Here is a 21092-nt window from a genome sequence, read left to right on the forward strand (position 1 = left end):
TTACACACACCCCATGTGCATGTGCTAACTTACATGGACACACATGCAAACACACTGAACCCTGATTTATACACACACCCCATGTGCATGTGCTAACTTACATGGACACACATGCAAACACACTGAACCCTGATTTACACACACCCCATGTGCATGTGCTAACTTACATGGACACACATGCAAACACACTGAACCCTGATTTACACACACCCCATGTGCATGTGCTAACTTACATGGACACACATGCAAACACACTGAACCCTGATTTATACACACACACCATGTGCATGTGCTAACTTACATGGATACACATGCAAACACACTGAACCCTGATTTACACACACCCCATGTGCGTGTGCTAACTTACATGGACACACATGCAAACACACTGAACCCTGATTTACACACACCCCATGTGCATGTGCTAACTTACATGGACACACATGCAAACACACTGAACCCTGATTTATACACACACACCATGTGCATGTGCTAACTTACATGGACACACATGCAAACACACTGAACCCTGATTTATACACACACACCATGTGCATGTGCTAACTTACATGGACACACATGCAAACACACTGAACCCTGATTTACACACACCCCATGTGCATGTGCTAACTTACATGGACACACATGCAAACACACTGAACCCTGATTTACACACACCCCATGTGCATGTGCTAACTTACATGGACACACATGCAAACACACTGAACCCTGATTTACACACACCCCATGTGCATGTGCTAACTTACATGGACACACATGCAAACACACTGAACCCTGATTTACACACACCCCATGTGCATGTGCTAACTTACATGGACACACATGCAAACACACTGAACCCTGATTTACACACACCCCATGTGCATGTGCTAACTTACATGGACACACATGCAAACACACTGAACCCTGATTTACACACACCCCATGTGCATGTGCTAACTTACATGGACACACATGCAAACACACTGAACCCTGATTTACACACACCCCATGTGCATGTGCTAACTTACATGGACACACATGCAAACACACTGAACCCTGATTTACACACACCCCATGTGCATGTGCTAACTTACATGGACACACATGCAAACACACTGAACCCTGATTTACACACACCCCATGTGCATGTGCTAACTTACATGGACACACATGCAAACACACTGAACCCTGATTTACACACACCCCATGTGCATGTGCTAACTTACATGGACACACATGCAAACACACTGAACCCTGATTTACACACACCCCATGTGCATGTGCTAACTTACATGGACACACATGCAAACACACTGAACCCTGATTTACACACACCCCATGTGCATGTGCTAACTTACATGGACACACATGCAAACACACTGAACCCTGATTTACACACACCCCATGTGCATGTGCTAACTTACATGGACACACATGCAAACACACTGAACCCTGATTTATACACACACCCCATGTGCATGTGCTAACTTACATGGACACACATGCAAACACACTGAACCCTGATTTACACACACCCCATGTGCATGTGCTAACTTACATGGACACACATGCAAACACACTGAACCCTGATTTACACACACCCCATGTGCATGTGCTAACTTACATGGACACACATGCAAACACACTGAACCCTGATTTATACACACACACCATGTGCATGTGCTAACTTACATGGATACACATGCAAACACACTGAACCCTGATTTACACACACCCCATGTGCGTGTGCTAACTTACATGGACACACATGCAAACACACTGAACCCTGATTTACACACACCCCATGTGCATGTGCTAACTTACATGGACACACATGCAAACACACTGAACCCTGATTTATACACACACACCATGTGCATGTGCTAACTTACATGGACACACATGCAAACACACTGAACCCTGATTTATACACACACACCATGTGCATGTGCTAACTTACATGGACACACATGCAAACACACTGAACCCTGATTTACACACACCCCATGTGCATGTGCTAACTTACATGGACACACATGCAAACACACTGAACCCTGATTTACACACACCCCATGTGCATGTGCTAACTTACATGGACACACATGCAAACACACTGAACCCTGATTTACACACACACCATGTGCATGTGCTAACTTACATGGACACACATGCAAACACACTGAACCCTGATTTATACACACACCCCATGTGCATGTGCTAACTTACATGGACACACATGCAAACACACTGAACCCTGATTTACACACACACCATGTGCATGTGCTAACTTACATGGACACACATGCAAACACACTGAACCCTGATTTACACACACACCATGTGCATGTGCTAACTTACATGGACACACATGCAAACACACTGAACCCTGATTTACACACACCCCATGTGCATGTGCTAACTTACATGGACACACATGCAAACACACTGAACCCTGATTTACACACACACCATGTGCATGTGCTAACTTACATGGACACACATGCAAACACACTGAACCCTGATTTACACACACACACACCATGTGCATGTGCTAACTTACATGGACACACATGCAAACACACTGAACCCTGATTTACACACACACCATGTGCATGTGCTAACTTACATGGACACACATGCAAACACACTGAACCCTGATTTATACACACACACCCCATGTGCATGTGCTAACTTACATGGACACACATGCAAACACACTGAACCCTGATTTACACACACACCATGTGCATGTGCTAACTTACATGGACACACATGCAAACACACTGAACCCTGATTTATACACACACACCCCATGTGCATGTGCTAACTTACATGGACACACATGCAAACACACTGAACCCTGATTTACACACCCCATGTGCATGTGCTAACTTACATGGACACACATGCAAACACACTGAACCCTGATTTATACACACACACACCATGTGCATGTGCTAACTTACATGGACACACATGCAAACACATATTTAACATATTACTCCTGTAACTCTTTGTTGTATACGTTAAAAATATTTTTCTGAGATTTGCCTTCATTTTAGTTATATGTTTTTAATGCAAAATAACATTTTTAGGTATTCAATCTATACATCTTCCCTTTGATTTTATGTGCTTGCTTTCCTACCTTCTCATATTTGTTTTTTGAGTATTTACTTTTCAATGTATCTCAGGTTGTTGGGAGGCTTAGAAGGAGACATGGTAAGTACCAGAACATTCTATTTCCAGGGATAGTTCACCAAATATATTTTCTTTCAAACACAACTCAAGGATAGTAATAAAATAAGTGCACAGAATATGAGAAGCTGTCACCAAACTTCCTAGAAGGAATAAATCAGCATTCAGTTTCTCTCTCTTGCTTTTGGAAGAAGTCAGATTCAAATGATAAGTTGGTATCTGAGTAATCAGGTTAGAGTTCACTGAAGGCAGAAGTAGAATCTTCCAGTCACAAGGTCACAGCCAGGGATAGGACCGCTCACTTGAGGCAAAGTCATCAGGAACCCAGCCTAAGGGGTCATATACCCAACCTCCAGAGCAAGAACTGCTGGTCATGTCAAATCAGGATGCATATCCAACTCCATGGGTATAATCTCTTAAATGTGACTAACAGAAAAAGTCCACCAATTCATCTGCTACTTCCAAGTACATCAAATTTCAGCTACTGCGAGACCAGTTAGATAAAGCCTTTTTTTTTTTTTTAATTTTCCTGCCTTTGCTTTTTCTCAACTTTTTACTATGGAAACTTCCAAATACGTAAAAAAGCAGAGAGAATAGTAGAATGACCCTCCCCCAACTCAATATTCTTATTATCCAAATTTAACAATTATCAGCTCATGGCCAATCTTGCTTTATCTACTCCTCCCTTCCCCCAACTACTCCCACCATCCAGATTATTTGGAAGCAAATCCCAAATTTCCTATATACCCTCTGCAAAATTTCAGCATGAGATAAGGTCTTTTAAGGATATTATTTCAATTTACTGACCGTAAAGCTTGATACGTTCCTATTTAAATCATGAGTTGCTGCATATCTGCCGGGAAGCACCAGGGTTCAATCTTCCTATTCTTGTTTCTCTTGTGTTCCTCATCTCTGTGCAATCTGGCTGCTCCACTGGATCCGTTCTTGCGTAGGGCAAGGACCTTCCAGTTGCCCAATTCAAGGCAAACTTTACAGTGCTTGGCTTTCCTCCACAGTTAACCCCAACTTGCGCCCTCCTACTGGAAGCTCTTTTTCTCCTCCCAGGACGTGACTCTCACTTTCTCATGGCTCTTGTGCTCTGGCTCACTCCCGATCCTCTCTCTCAATCCCTCTCTTTTTCTGCATCTCTGTCTCTGTGTCTCTCTCCCTCCCTCTTTCTGACGTTTTCCTTTGGAGACTTTTAGGATGGAAAAGATGCCACTGTATTTAGGAAGAGAAGGTAAGCAAAGGATGGACAAAATCTCTCACAAGCGCTCCCTGTCCTTTGATACAGACTGATATTCACTCGTGACTCATGACTCTGACTTAGAGGCTTTTCAGACATTTCTGCAGCCCCACAATGCCACCCATCAGCAACGAGCCATGAACTGCCAACCCAACAAAGAAGAAATTGTTCTTCTCAGCTTAGAAGCAAAAATGCTTAAGAGCTTCTCTCTCTCCTTTTTACTGCCTTTGCAAATAATTTTTTCCCAATCGCTGAAATACATTTCTGTGACAACTGTACAAGACGTCAAGTGCACTACTCTTTATTTAGGCAGGAAATGAAAACTACATCAAGCAGGGACATACAGAAAATCAGTTTTACCTCATCAAAGACCTTGGAAACGACATGCTTGTCCAGAATGGGGACGTAGGTGGGACTGTGAGGGATGGCGGTCATGGACAAAGCATCCATGATGGTGAGCTTCTTGGCCACCAAGCCATGGATCTTGAGCCAGTTTGCCGAAGACATTCCTGCAGAACTAAGAACACGAGACTGTGACCTTTTAAAACTTGTATCAAACAAAAACACAACAAAACTGTCCCAGTAAAATTACTCACTCTTGGTCATAAACTTGGGTTCCTTCTCGAGTCAATCTTTCTAATGACTTGTCATCTGGAAACTCATTTGTCAGCAGGATGCCCATTTCTGTGGAAAGGGAAATGGCAGCTGTATAATTTCCTCATATATGGGGTTTATATCAAAAATGCAAAAGGATCACACTGATCTCTGAGTTCAGTTGTGACTGAGGGCTAATAAATGGACTATTTTTCCCAGAACTGATCTGTCAGAGGGGGTTCTAGGCAAGATTCATTTGCAATGGACGCTAAAGACCAATGCAAGAGTAAATAGGGTACTCTCATTGCTTTGCTAATCTATCTCACCCCATACCCATTGAGATCTCTCTCCATAAAAGGATGAGACAAATTCATTCTCCAGAAAACATAGTTTTAAAATGTCAAGTAAGAATACCATGAACCAATAATTGTTCAATGTGGCCCTCATTAGACTTCCCCCAAATTACACAGAAGAGCCTTGTTCAACGTTTCAGGTTTCGATAATTTATTCTGTAATTCCTCAGCTCTGTGCGGAAACCCAAAATCCCTACTAGGTCCTGTTTAGTTATAAGTTCATATTTTCAAATTATTATTTGGAGTTTTTAATGTATATCCTCATAGAATCTTGGATTCATAAATGAAAAGGGATATGAGCTAGTTGAATCAGCAGCATGTAGAAAGAAGGGGTGTTTGGGAGTGAGCTAGTTAAATGCCTAAGAAATCATATCCCGATCATCATGGGATAAGCCCCTTAAAGGACTGTGCACGTAGCAGATTTAGGAGATAGGGCAGGTTAACTGAAACAGAGGAAAAGGCATCACACGATCAGCACTGAAGAACACAAGGTTTGATTAAGCTATGGCTCAGTAACAACAGGTGTAAATTTGTCCCTCAGGCGCTTCCTACTACTTAGGGGCTTGTGTGGATGTGTGTGTTTAGCTGGGGATTTATTATTTATCAACTCTTTGAAAGATAGGGAGAAGTGCTACAGGAATTAAACTTTTAGGAAATTTATTCTTAAAATTTACTATTTTAAGAATAATGATATTATCAGTCGTCATAACAATTGAGGGGAAAAGTCTCGTTTTCCTCACATTTAGCCCCCAAAAGGCTGACAGTGTGGATCGGAGAGGGGCTTGCCGGATGGCGCCACCTGTGAACGAGGGGAAGAAAATAAACCAGCTATGAAGTACTAGGTTTTCAAGTTCAAACCACGCAGTGACAGCGAGCATCACCACTAGGGCCGCGGTTGTACGAGCCACGGGTGTATTAAACACCCAGGCACCATATACGCAAGTCTGACCCTAAGAAAATCCAGTTCACTAAAGCAAGACGACCTGATTTACAAGGGAGTCCTTTGAAGAGGAAGCTCTCTGGACTCACTTAAAAATGATTTGTTTTCCCCCCAAAGTACCTCTACCCAGCTCTTTCAGGAGCAGACACACTGGGGAGAGGAGACCACCCTGGGCTTCCTGACCTAGAGACCCTTGCTGGCTTGCCTCTGTCGCTTGGAGTGTTCCAGCTGCTGGAATTGGAAAGGCCGTCCTTCCTCTCACTGCAAGCTGAGCTCCTGAGGGTGGACAGCTGGCTCCTGAGTAGGCTGGTTTTGGTTGGTTCTGTGGGTACCACAGGGAGAAGGGTTAAAGGAATGTGGGTTGGAAGGAGGTATTTCATGAGATGCAACTACATTCTTGGATCCTTTAAAAAGAAAGCAGGTTCAGTCTCCCAACCCTCCGGGGGACAGTACTGCCACCAAGTAAATGCTGCGGTAATGGCTTGTTCCACTGATCCGAGTTCAAACTCTGCCCCTCTTGGAGAGAAATCTCTTTCCGAGCTCATTCAGGTTGTCGGCAGAACTTATTTCCTTGCAGTTGTAGGACTGAGGTCCCATATCCTTGCTGGCTGTCAGCCGGGGGCCTGTCTCAGCTCCTTAAGCACCCCCTTTCCTACTCATGGGCCCCCTCTATCTTCAAGCCAACAATGGCACGCCGATGGCCCTCATGCCCCAAATATCTCTGACTTCCTCTTCTGCCACCAGCTGGTAAAAGACCCTGCTTTCAGGGGCTCACATGAGTACACTGGGCTCTCCTAGAGAACCTGGCCGAGGTCACATAACACTCTTACCACTCCCAGAATCATGGGAGTGATGCCCCATCACACTCACAGCTTGCAGGGTTTACAGCGGGACATCTCTGTAGTTCATTTTATAAACTCTGCTGACCACAGTTGCTGTCTAAGCCTTTATTTATATGATTTTCTACCCTCTGTTGGGTCCTTTCAACTAGAAAGTAGACACTTATCAAATTCTGACATTGAATTTGTGTGCTTTAGAGGATAATAAGTTTGTACCAAGACATGCTGATTACTTTTCCCACGTGGTCACAGAAACCAGACTAACTGTAAGTGTGTTCTGTACTTCACGACCTGGATGCCTTCTGTAGTACCAAGGCATTATGTGGTATTCATAAATGAAATGTGTCCTATTTTGGACAAGAAGGGACTTACCCTCTCTTACAAGAAATTAGACAATTAGAGTGAACATTAGCTAATAATCTGCACTATCTTCTTTTTTTTTTTTCTTTGCAGTACGCGGGCCTCTCACTGCTGTGGCCTGTCCCGCTGCGGAGCACAGTCTCCGGACGCGCAGGCTCAGCGGCCATGGCTCACGGGCCCAGCCGCTCCGCGGCATGTGGGATCTTCCCGGACCGGGGCACCAACCCGTGTCTCCTGCATCAGCAGGCGGACTCTCAACCACTGCGCCACCAGGGAAGCCTGCATTGTCTATCTTTTGCACAGGAAGATAACACCCGTGGTCTCCATGCATGGAGTTAGGAGTGTGCTATGTGTTATTTGTTTTCCTAGGCAACAGACAGGGTGATTCCTGTTTTGGCTGCCTCTGTAACAAGGAATTAAGAAGGATAAATTTTCTCAGGAGCCATGTCTGTGAGCAAAGGAGATGAATGATCCACATACGAGAGCTGAACTCCTGCCCCTGACCACACCGGCAGGCCACCTCGATCAAACTCGCTGGGCAAACACAAGAGGTGTGTCCAAGTGAAAATGAAATTTAGCTCCCGAAGTCCCCAAACATAACAACTGTGCTATTCCCAAACTTTGAAAATAAGGAGTAAAAGTATGTTGATCTGGCAGTGGATTCAAGCATTTAACTACTCCCCCAGCTCTGTACAGTCAGTCACCACATTTCATCACTCTTCTAAATTAAAAACTGAAACAGAATAAAAACTCAGCACAGGGATGCCTGCCAACAGCAACAATCCCAAATCTAAGTGACCGGGTACAAATGACCAAAGGCCATTAAGACGTTCAGGATGCGCGGCAAGCAGCATTTCTAGCAGAAGCCACGTTTCCTGGAATGGGCAGGCAGGACTGGCACAAGGGATGCTGCCGCACAAGTGGCCCAGTATGGGAATCCTCTTTGTCCCCATGGGCTCAAGACAGAGACACCAGGGCAAATGGACAGATCATGCAAGAGGGACCAAGCTTCAGCCAATGCCTCTTGGTCCCTACAGGGTTGAGGCTCTCTTCTCCTGCCCAGAGACATGGGGACACGCAAGAGACAGTGTGTGTGTGGCAGGGGAAGCCACCACAACCTTCCTCCACTGAGAGGCATCTAGCATCCTGGCCTGGGATACTCCTCTGCTCCCTCAGGCAGCACCAGTAGGAGCCCCAGTGACACCAGGAAACCAAGCACCAAAATAACACCACAAAGGCTGTGAAAATGAAATTACCACCGGAACCACAACCCACAAGAGCAGGCCATGACCTATGGGCTAACTTTAAACAGGACAGCTGCTTCCTAAAATAAAAGATTTACACAGCATCCAGCGTCCCTAATATAATAAACAAAACATTCAGGATACTGTAAAAAAAATCACCCATCATATCAGGAATAAAGAAAATCACACCTTGATGGAGAAAAAACAATCAAATGATGCCAATACCATGATGAGTCAGAAGCTGGAATTACCTGACAAGGATCTCAAAGCATGTCAGAAACATGCTTCAGCAATTAATTACAATTTCTCTTGAAACAAATAAACAAATAGAAAATCTCAGCTAAGAAACCGAAGTTATAAAAGTTTCCAAGTGGAAATTGTAGAACTGAAAAATAAAATATGAGAAATAAAAAAAAATTGTTGGATGAGCTCCGTAGTAGAGTGAAAATGGCAGAGGGCAGTATCAGAGAGCTCTGGGGACATAAAAAATAGAATTCAGCCAATTTTAACAACAGAGAGAAAATACAATAAAAAAAGATAAACAGAGCCTCAGGGACCTGTAGGGTAATAGCAAAATACCCAACATTTATATTATCAGAGTCCCAAGACAGGGAGGAAAAAAGTGGGACTGAGAGACCATTTGAAGAATAATAGACGAAAACTTCCCCAATTTGGTGAAAGATACAACACACAAATCAAGAAGCTGTGCAAACCCCAAACAGGGTAAACCCAAGGAAATCCATGCCAAGATGCGTTATAGTTCAACACTGAAAATTCGAGACAAAGAAACAATTTTTAAAGCAAGCCAGAGAGAAAGGACCCAGTACCTAGAGGGAAGCACCAGTTTGAACAACAGCAAATTTCACATTTAAAAAGCAGGAGGCCCGAGGAAGAGGCACTATGTTTTTCAACTACAGACAGGAAAGAACAATCAACTGCAAATTCTGAATATGGCAAAAATGTCCTTCAGGAACGAAGAGAAAATAAAAACATTCCTAGACAAGGAAAAAATAAAAAATAATTGTGGCTAGCAGACCTACCTTTAAAGACTGAACACAAGAAGTTCCTCAAACAGACAGGAAATGATAAAAGAAGGAACTTTGGAGAATCAGGAAGGAAGAAAGAACAAAAGAGAGCAAAAATATGGTAAATACAATAGATTATCCTTTCCTCTTGAGATTTAGAAATCATATTTGATGATTTAAATAAAAATTGTAGCATCACCTGATACTCAAGACAATGATATTTAAAACTGGGGAAGGCAAAGAAACCTAAATTGAAGTAAGATGTCCACACTCACAAAAAGTGGTAAAATGCTGATACCAGAAGAGTGTTGTAAGTCATGTTTATATGCTGCTATACCCAGAGAAACCATACAAAGAGTTACACTCAAAAGCACTGCAAATAAACACTAAGGCCAAGTGGAAGATATTCCAGACATACAAGGCTGCTTCAACATTTGAAGCAATCAATGTAATCCACCATCATATCAATAGACTAAAGAAGGAAAACCATATGATATATCATTTGACACAGAAAGAGCATTTGACAAAATCCAGCACCAGCTCATGATAAAAACTCTCAGAAAACTGGGAATGAGGGGAACTTCCTCAACTTGATAAAGAATATCTACAATAAACCTACAGCTAAAATCATAGTTACTGCGGAAAGATTGAATATCTTTCCCCCTTAAGACCAGGATAAAGGCAAGGATGCCCACTCTCATCACCCTTGTTAAACATAGTGCTGGAAGTTTTAGCTTCTGCCAACAAGGCAAGAAAAAGAGATAAAGCCAGAAAGACTGGAAAAGAAGATAAAACTGTCCAAATTTGCAGATAACATATTGTATATGTGAAAACAGTAAGGAATTCACACACACACACCAAAATTTAAAAAAAAACACCCACAAAACCCAAAAAACCCCTAGCACCATTAAGTGAGTTCTGTAAGGTTGTTCATTATGGGATCAACACACAAAATCAATCACATGTTGATACACTAACAATGAACATACAGCAACCTATATTAAAAAACCAATACCATTTGTAATTGTTCAAAATACTCAAATGAAATAATTAGGTATATACTTAACAAAATATGTACAGGATGTGTAAACTGAAAATTACAAAATGCTGCTTGTAAGACATCAAAGAAGATTTAAATACATGGTCATGGTCAGGGGTCATGTTCATGGGTCATGCCACATTCAGAGGCTGGATGAATCAACATTGTGGAGATGTCAGTTGTTCCCAAATTGATCTACAGGTTTAATGCAATTCCTATCAAATCTGAGAGGGTTTTTAGTAAACAGAGACAAACATATTCTAAAATTTAAGCAGAAATTTCAGGCCCTAGAATAGCTAAAATAATTTTGCAGAAGAAAAATAAAGTTGGAAGAATCACTGTATCTGATATTAAAGCTTACCTGGTAGCTACATTAATGAAGACATTGATCAGTGATCTATGCGGAGAGATATACACATAGATCACTGAAACAGAACATACAGTCTAGATTTAACCCACGCAGATATGCCCAGATGATCTTTGGCAAAGGTGCAAAATTAATTCAATGGAGTAAGTATAGCCTTTTCAACAAATGCTGCTGAAGCAACATCTATAGGCCAAACAACAAACAAACATAAAAAACCTTGATCTAAAACTCACACCTTATACAAAAATTAACTCAAGTGAATCATGGACTTAAATGTAAAATATAAACCTACAAAATCTGTAGGAAAAAACATAAAAGCTAATCTTCAGGAATTAGGGTTAGGGAAAGAGTTCTTAGATTTGACACCAAAACCATGATCCATAAAGGAAAGACTGATAAATTGGATCTTATCAAAATTAAAAGCTTTTGCCTGGCCAAAGACCCTAATTAGAGGACGAAAAGACAAGCTACAGACTGGGAGAAAACATTTGCAAACGACATATCTGATAAAGACCTAGTATCTAGAATACATGAAGAACTCTCAAAATTCACCAATAAAAAACAAATCGATCCACATAGAAAATGGGCAAAGCACATGGGCACAGACATTTCACTGAAAAGGATATATGGAAGAGGATATCTATTTCACAGAAGAGGATATATTGTGAATGAGCACATAAAAAGATGTTCAATATCACTAGCCATTAGGGAAATGCAAGTAAAAACCACCGTGAGATGTTACATACCTATCAGAACAGTTAAAATAGAAAAGAGCGACAATCAATACCAAGTTCTGGCGAGAATGTGGAGAGACTGAATCACTCATTCTTTGCTGTGATAATATAAAATGGCACAGCCACTCCAGCAAGTAGTCTGGCAGTTTCTTATAAAACTAAACATTCAATACTATATGACTCAGCAATGGCACCCTTGGGCTTTATCTTAAAGAAATGAAAAACTATGTTCACATAAAACCTGTACAAAAATGTTTATAACTGCTGTATTCCTGATAGCCCCAAACTGGAAACAACCCAGATGTCCTTCAACAGATGAATGGTTAAACCAACTCTGGTACATCCATATCACAGGCTACTACTCTGTAATGAAAAGGACTGAACTGCTGATACCTGCCAGAAATCTGGATGAATCCCAAGGAAAATATGTTGAGTGAAAAAAGCCAAAACCCAGAGGTTATGTGCTGTATAATTCCATTTTATATAACATTTTTGAAATGACAACATTTTAGAAATGGAGAACTTAGTGGTCCCCAAGAATTGGGAAAGGGTGTCGGAGGGAGATGGCCGTGGTTATAAAAGAGCAATGCCAGGGATTCTTGTGGTGATGGAGATGTTCTGTAGCTTGACTGTGATGGTGGAAATATGAAACCATGTATGATAAAATCATATACAAGTACACACACACACACATAAATGAACACATGTAAAACTGGGGCAATCTGAGTAAGATCGTGGATTGTATCAATGTCGATCTTATGGTTGCAAAATTGTACTATTTTTTCAAGATGTTACCATTGGGTGAAGCTGGGTGAAGAGCAGATATACGGGAGCTCTCTGTATTATTTCTCATAACTGCATGTGAATGTATAATCACTTCTATAAAAATTTCAATTAAAAAAACACAGGTTTAGGCTTCTTTTAAAATATTATGGGGCTTTAGTTTTATTCTACCTTCTTGCATTAAAGGAAAACTGGTAATGAGAGTCAAATCATTTCGTTCACTGATACCTGCGTGGAGGACCTTCTTTTTCTGAATCTTTTGACTTGACAGGTCCTCTGGTACTTTCGACGTTCGTGTTGATTCGACATCAGCGTGAGATTTTGCACATTTTTCTGGGGTTGAAACAATGGAACAGATTTCTTTTTGATGCCTGTTTTAGATAAAAAGTAGACAAAGAAAATAAAAGAAAAAAAAAAGGAGGGGGAAACAAAATTTCCATCAACAAGGCAGAGCTAGATCAATACAATCGTGTTGAATGCTGCAAGCTTAAGAAGTGAGCCGCTCCCCTTATATTTGGTTAAAATAAGAATAGTCATTTATCTCTGCCCCCGCAGAAGAGTGGACAGGAGCCCAGCCCTGGCTCACACCACAGCTCTGTTCCTTGCCAGCTATGTGACTAAGTGCAGTCGCTCGATCCTCTAAATTTCATCACTTCCCTCACCCACAAACTGAAGGAAACATCAGCTGGGCCCTAACAGCATGGAGCTGATGAGAGGATTAACTCCAGAAAGAGTCTGTTGTAAAGCAGAAAGCATTATAGAAACCCTTTTCTCTAACTAAAGGGTTGAACAGCTAGCTCTTATAAAAGCCAGAGAAGGGAAACCCCTGCCTTGAACCCTCTGCCAGCACCAGATCATGGCAAACCATTCTGTTGAAGATCTCGGGCCAGGAGGGATCCCCCAAAATTCCTAAATATTTTCCCAGACACACCTTCTCTGACACTCTGAACACAGCAACCACAGAAAGGAGTTTCCAGAACAACCTCCTGCTCCAACACTGTAAAGCACGCCTTCCTTCCTTCACCTCCCCCTCCAAGCCCATCTCCATGGAGCACCCGCCCAGTGTCCCATGATGCCCCACCACACTGCATCCTGTGACAAGGGCCCAGGCTTACATTCATCTGTGCACCCCAGTTCGCCTGGCGTATGATTTGTACTAGTAAATGTTTGAAAAAAGAAAGAAGGGAGATGAGATTTGGAGGCTGTAACATTTATTCCACCTGGTAAAAAACTCAATCTGTTTTCAACCACAGCTAGGTAGGCGAATTAACTTTTCCTAATGATATGTTATAAGGAAGTACAGAAGCATAATATCTATAGAATGAGGCACTGCATTTTACTCTTTTCTTTATATTAATTCAGAGCTCTTATTATGTGCCAGGCATGCCCTCATTTAATCCACCCAACAACCCTATGATGACCATTATTCCCCTCTTATAGATGAGGAAATTGAGGCTCAGTGAGGTTAAGTAGCTTGCCCAAAGTTACTAACATGTAATGGTGGGAAGCCTGGATTAAAACACTCCTCTGCATGACTCTAGAACCTGCTCCTTAGAGCCCCTAAAATATATATACATATAAAAAACCAAAAATACATCTACTAGTCAATCAATAGCAGCTACAGTCAACTGACCAAACCAACTTCCAAGCAATAGCTGGTCATGTTGTCCTGACATTTTTTAGTTTGATTAAGCAAGGGGAAGAAGACAGGTAAGGTACTAGCTGAAAAGTATAGAGAAGATAATTGACACTGATGTGCTGCTCATTTATTTCTTAGTTTATTTGCTTAAATTCTCCAGATTTAGGAGATGTATCTAAGCTTTCCCAAACAAATTAAAAAAAAATAATGCTGTAAAATCTCATTATAAGAGATGCCTGGGGGCTTCCCTGGTGGCGCAGTGGTTGAGAGTCCGCCTGCCGATGCAGGGGACACAGGTTCGTGCCCTGGTCCGGGAAGATCCCACATGCCGCGGAGCGGCTAGGCCCGTGAGCCATGGCCACTGAGCCTGCGCGTCCGGAGCCTGTGCTCCGCAACAGGAGAGGCCACAACAGTGAGAGGCCCACTTACTGCAAAAAAAAAAGAGATGCCTGGTATAACATTTATCTTTTTACTGATTCCATGCTCATGCCCTGCCCCCAGCCCATATTAAATGCTTAGTTTGCTAAGAGGAAGACAATAAATTTCGAAGAAGGAGAAATCCTGATTAATATGTATTTTCAACTTCTTTCCATTTTGCTATCACTCTTTTAAATAAAAAGACATCTTCCTGATGGGGTATTTATATGAAGCTGTGACACTTGAATATGTGTACAATGTGAAATCATTTAAATAAGATTTGACACATTTTCTGAGTGTTTGTTAGGGTGGTTTTGATCTTTATTTAAGAACTACTAGTTAGAAACATATTAGAGGGAATTCCCTGGCGGCCCAGTGGTTAGGACTCTGCGCCCTCACTGCCGAGGGCCCAGGTTCAATCCCTGGTTGGGGAACTAAGATCCCACAAGCCATGTGGCACGGCCAAAAAAACCCCAAAACCAACCAACCAACCAAACACAAAAACCCCCAAAATAAACATATTAGAATATAGGATGGGAAAAGACCTAAGGAATCGTCTATCCCAAATTCTACCACCACAGCCATCATTTTAAAGATGAGGAAACTGAGACCCATGGCAATGGACAATATGGAGATCCACCAAGGCCACACAGAGTGAAGTCTGGACCTTGGCCTCCTGACCCTGAGTCAGATCTCCTTCATGACACAGCACTCCTGCTCTGCTCCATCACTGCTTCGGTTGGTGGGGGGTATTGTCCTCACTGGGTGGAAATGAGACATCCTTAGGGCTCATGCAAGGGTTTCAGAATCTACATATAAGGATGACCATGTGGCCTCTGTAAGTCAAAAAAAAAATCGTTATTATTTTTTTAATATATTTTAAAAATTTTTAAGTTATTTATTTTTATTTTTGGCTGCGTTGGGTCTTCATTGCTGTGCCTGGGCTTTCTCTAGTTGTGGTGAGCGGGGGCTACTCTTCATTGCGGTGCGCAGGCTTCTCATTGCGCTGGCTTCTCTTGTTGCGGAGCACGGGCTCTAGGTGCGTGGGCTTCAGTAGTTGTGGCACGTGGGCTCAGTAGTTGTGGCTTGCGGGCTCTAGAGCGCAGGCTCAGTAGTTGTGGCGCACTGGCTTAGTTACTCTGTGGCATGTGGGATCTTCTCAGACCAGGGCTCGAACCCGTGTCTCCTGCATTGGCAGGTGGATTCTTAACCACTGTGCCACCAGGAAAGTCCGCCAATCATTATTAATTTACTAGATTATGAGTTCCCTTTGCTTAAACAAAAATCCTGACATAATCATACTATGTGATTCTTTAAAAGAAATCTCACAAAGCACTGCAGAAAGAAGTGGCAAAGAGATCCAGCAGAGCATCCTAGGGGACCCCCTGCGATGGGGAAGTGGGAGCTCTGCTGTGCTCACCTGTCTCCATCCTTTTCTCCGTTGTACCACCAGTCCATGACCAAGGACTCCGAGTAAAGGTCTTGTACCCTCTCCAGGTCACTGCGTCCCTGCTCCATTTCCTTAATTAAAAGAGTCAGATCTTCATTCTGCCAAAATAAGTTAATGCATTACGAGATTAGAGTTCAGATTTCAAACATTTCTAACAGAAAACGAACTGTATCAGGAAAAGGAGAATCTAAAGAATTTCATGTAGTTCTTATATTATTCCTTTTTTAGACAGCCCAATTGAGGTATAATTCATTTATATTATAATAAACTGAATGTACGTGAAGTGTGCCATTTGAGTAGTTTCGACAGTCACACCTGTGAAGTCATCACTGCAATGAAGACAATAATCATATCCATTACCCCCGAAAGCCTTCTAGTTTCCCATTGTAAATCTGCCTTTCCTCTGCCTCAAAACCTCTCTTCCCCCAACCAACTACTCATCTCCTTTCTGTCACTATATAATATTAGTTTCAATTTTCTGGAATTTTATTTAAATGGACTCATATAGTATATACCCCTTTTTTGGTCTAGCTTGCTTTACTTTTATAATTATTTTGAGATTCACCCATGATGTAGCATAAATCAGTAGTACATTCATTTTTATGGCTGAATAGTATTCTATTACATACCGAATTCAAAATTTAGTCACCTGTGGATGGACGTTTGAGTTTCCAGGTTTGGGCTATTATAAATACTAAAGCTGTGAACATTTGTGCACAAGTCTTTGTATGGACATCTGCTTTCATTTCTCTTGGGTAAATAAATAGGAATGGAATGGTTGGATCAAATGGTTGGTGATGTTGAACTTTTAAAGAAACTATCAAACTTTTCCAGAATGGTTGTACTAGTTTACATTCCCTCCAGTAATGAATGAGAGTTCTAGTTCCTTCATATAATTGCAAACACTTGATGAGGTCAGTTGTCTTAATTATAGCCATTCTGATAGCTGTGTAGTGGTATCTCATCATGGTTAATGTGTATTTCCCTAATGACGAATGATGTTAACCATCTTTTCATGATCTTGTTTGCCATGCATATATCTTCTTTGATGAAATGTCTGTCCAAATCTTTTGCTTATTTTTTGTTTCTTTGAGTTTTGAGAGATCTTTATATGTTCTGGATACTAGTCCTTTATTAGATATACAATCTGGAAACATTTTCTCCCAGTCTACAACTTGTCTTTTCATTATCTTAGCATTGTTTTTTAAAGAGAAGCTTTTAATTTTGATCAACTCAAATTTATCAGTTTGTTCTTATATAGACTATGCTTTTGATAACCTATTAAAAATTTTTTGGGGACTAACACAGTGTCTCAAAGGGTTTTTCATATGTTCTCCTCTACCTGGAAAAGACCTAGATTTTACATTTGGATCCATGTATCATTTGGATCCATGTATCATATTAATTTTTGAATAGGCATGATGTATGGAGGAAATTGTGTTTATTTTGTCCAATTGTTCCAACACCATTTTGGGGGGGAATAAAAAAACTATATCCTTTTTCCACTGAATTGCCTTTGCATCTTTGTTGAAAATCAGTTGTCTACATATGTGTCAGTCTATTTCTGGTTTTGCTATTCTGTTCTGCTGATCTATATACCTATCTTTACACTAATACCACCCTGTCTTGATAACTATAGCTTTATATGTCTTGAGATCAGGCAGTATTAGTCCTCCAACTTTGATTTTCTTTTTCAAAGTTTCCATGGAATTAGTTTGTCAATTTTTAATTGAAAAAACCTGCTGAGATTTTGATTGGGATTGTGATGAATCTAAAGATCAATTGAGAAAGAACGCACATATTAACACTGTGATGTCTTCTGACTCGTAAACAAGATACATCCCTCGGCAATGTTTTGTAGTTTTCAGTATACAGGCCCTTTCACATATTTTGACAAATTTGTCCCTACATGTTTCATACTTTTGATGCTATTGTAAATGATAATTTTTATTTTTCTTTGCTAATATGTAGAAACAAAATTCATTTTTGTATGTTGACCTTGTATCCTACAATCTTGCTAAATTCAATGATTAGCTCCAGCAGCACTTTTGTATATTCCATTGGATTTTCTACATATATAACCATGCTGAATGAAAATAAAGACGGTTTTACTTCATCCTTTCCATTCTGGATGGTTTTCCTGCCCCCTGGTTTATTGGGCTAACTAGAATTTCCATTACACTGTTGAATAGGAGTGGTGAAAGCAGACAACCTTGCCATTTTACTGATGTGAGGGGGAAACCGTACAATCTTTTACTATTAGAGTATGGTGCTAGCTGTAGGTTTTTCCTAAGTGCCATCTAACAGAATGAGGAAGTCTGTTCTGTTCATGTTTTGCTGAGAGATTTCATTAGAAAAGTGTGTTAGGTTTTGTCAAAACTTTTTCTGCATAAATTGAGATGACTGTAAGGTTTTTAATAAAGTATGTTAATTTGGTGAATTGTATATCAATTTTCAAATGTTAAACAGAACTTGCATTTCTGGGATAAACCCAACTTGGTCCTTATGCATTCGACTTCTGTATGCGTAAGGAATATTAGCCGGTAAGTTTCTTGTCTGATTGTATTTGCGAGGGTTTGGTATCAGGTTAATGCTTGCCTCATATGAAAGTATTCCCTCCTTTCATTTTCCTAGACGAGTTTGTGTAGAACTGATATTATTTTCTCCTTTAAATGTTTGATGTAAATTAGCAGTAAAGCAATCTGGGCCTGGAGGCTTCTATGCATAAAGGTTTTTAACTACAAATTCAATTTCTTAAATAGATGTAAGGCTGTTCAGGTTATCTATTTCTTCTTGAGAGAGTTTTGGTAATTTGGGTCTTTTGAGCAGTTTATCACTAGATGTTGAATTTATGATTATTTTTTGCTTTACCAGTAAATTGTCTTTTTAAAATTAAATAACTGTAGATTTCATGCAGCTGTAATAAATAATACAGAGAGATCCCATGTACTCTTCGCCCAGTTTCTCCCAAGGGAACGGCAGACACTCCCAGTGTCTTTTCATCCTGTTAACAGGGTCTTTTGCAAAGCAAAAGGTTTTATTTTTGATGAGGTCCAATTTATCCATCTTTTCTTTTATGGCTCATGCTTTTGTTCTCAAGACTAAAAATTCTTTGCCTAGCCCAAGGTCCTTGAGATTTTCTTCCATATTTCTTTCCAGAATTTTTATAGTTTTATGTTTTATATTTAAGTCCATAATCCATTTTGAGTTAATATTTGCATGAAGGGTGAGGTTTAGGTTGAGGTTCACTATTTTGTCTGTGAATGTCCAACTGCTCCAACCATTTTTTGAAAAGGCTCTCCTTCCCCCATTGAATTGCTTTTGTACCTTTGTCAAAAATCAGTTTGGCATACTGGCATGCCGGGTATACTTCTGGGTTCTATGCTCTATCCATTGGTCTAGGTGTCTGTTTCTCCACCAAAGCCATACTGCCTTAACTAACGCAGCTACACTGTAAGCCTTAATACTGCAATTATTTCTCCCACTTTATTCTTCTTTTTCAAGATTTGTAGGGTTTTCTAGGGCCTGTGACTTGCCATATAGATTTTAGAATAAGCTTGACCACATCTGTAAAAAACCTTTCTGGGATTTTGACAGGAATTGGATTAAATCTATAAATCAAATAGATCGCTAATATGTTCAGTCATCCAATCCATGAACAAGGTATACACCTGTCCATTTATTTAGGTTTTCTTTGATTTCTTTCTTCAGCCTTTTGTAATTTTCAGCATAAAAATCCTGTACATATTTTTAAAATATACATCTAAGTATTTCATATTCTTTGGAGCAATTGTAAATAATATGGAATATTTAATTTTGACTTCTCAAAATGTGATTGAATTTTGTGTGCTGATCTTGTAACCAGTGGCCTTGCTGAACTCACTTAATAGTTCTAGGAGTTTTGCTTTGTTTTTTAGCTCCTTGGGGTTTTATGTGTAGACAACATGTTACGAGCAAATAGGGACAGGTCTCTTTCTTCCTTTCTGATCTGTATGCCTTTTGTTTATTCTCTTGCCTTGTTGCCATGGGTACAGCTTCCAGTCGTATGTTAAATATGAGTGGTGAGAGTGGATGCCTTTGCTACGTTCTTGATCTTAGGAGGAAATTATTCAATCTTTCACTATTAAGTATGATTTTACTCGTAGGTATTAAGTTGATGTAAGTTGAGCAAGTTCCCCTCTGTTTCTATTTTGCTGAGTTTTTTATTATTAATGGGTGTTGCATTTGGTCAAGGCTATTTGTGCACAATAATACAACCATATGATTTCTCTTCTTTAGCCAGTTAATACGCTTGATTACGTTGATTGATTTTCTAATGTCAAACCAGCCTTGTACATCTGAGTAAAATCCCCCTTGGTCATAATGTATAATTCTTTTATACACTGCTGGATTCAAGTTACTAATGTATTATTGAGGATTTTTGCATCGTTGTTCATTGGTGTATTGGTCTGTGGATTTCTTTTTTTTTTTAATACTGTCTTCTGGTTTTGGTGTCAAGGCAATACTGGCCTCATAAAGAGAATTAGGAAGGAAGTGATCTCTCCTATTTTTTGAAATAAATTGGTTTAATTATTTTTTGAACTGTTTGTTAAAATTCTCCATGGAGCCATCTGAGCCTTGGTATTTCTTTTTCAGAAGTTTTAAAATTATAAATTCAGTTTTTTATAATTTTAGTGCTATTCACATTGTCCATTTTATCTTGGTTGAGTTTTGGTAGTTGGTGGATTTTGTGGAAGTGGTCCATGTTTTTTCTAAGTTGTCAAATTTATGAATGCAAAGTTGTTTGTTGTATTCCTTTTATTATCTTTTAATGACTGTGAGATCTACTGTGATGTCCCCTATTTCATTCCCGATATAAGTGCTT

General features: G+C 40.3%; 1 protein-coding gene across 1 annotated transcript in view; it reads right to left on the reverse strand.

The window, feature by feature from the left end:
• Nucleotides 1–21092, reverse strand: part of VWA3B (von Willebrand factor A domain containing 3B) — a 216764-nt gene that overhangs the window by 68200 nt on the left and 127472 nt on the right. Inside the window, exons 15-19 of the mRNA XM_060309302.1 lie at nucleotides 16199–16326; nucleotides 12951–13093; nucleotides 6537–6653; nucleotides 5041–5128; nucleotides 4805–4961 (exon numbers count right to left, since the gene is read on the reverse strand). Coding sequence (XP_060165285.1) covers nucleotides 4805–4961; nucleotides 5041–5128; nucleotides 6537–6653; nucleotides 12951–13093; nucleotides 16199–16326 — 633 coding nt within the window. The remainder of the gene's footprint in view (nucleotides 1–4804; nucleotides 4962–5040; nucleotides 5129–6536; nucleotides 6654–12950; nucleotides 13094–16198; nucleotides 16327–21092) is intronic.

This window comes from Globicephala melas, chromosome 12 (assembly GCF_963455315.2).
Source record: "Globicephala melas chromosome 12, mGloMel1.2, whole genome shotgun sequence".
NCBI lineage: Eukaryota > Metazoa > Chordata > Mammalia > Artiodactyla > Delphinidae > Globicephala > Globicephala melas.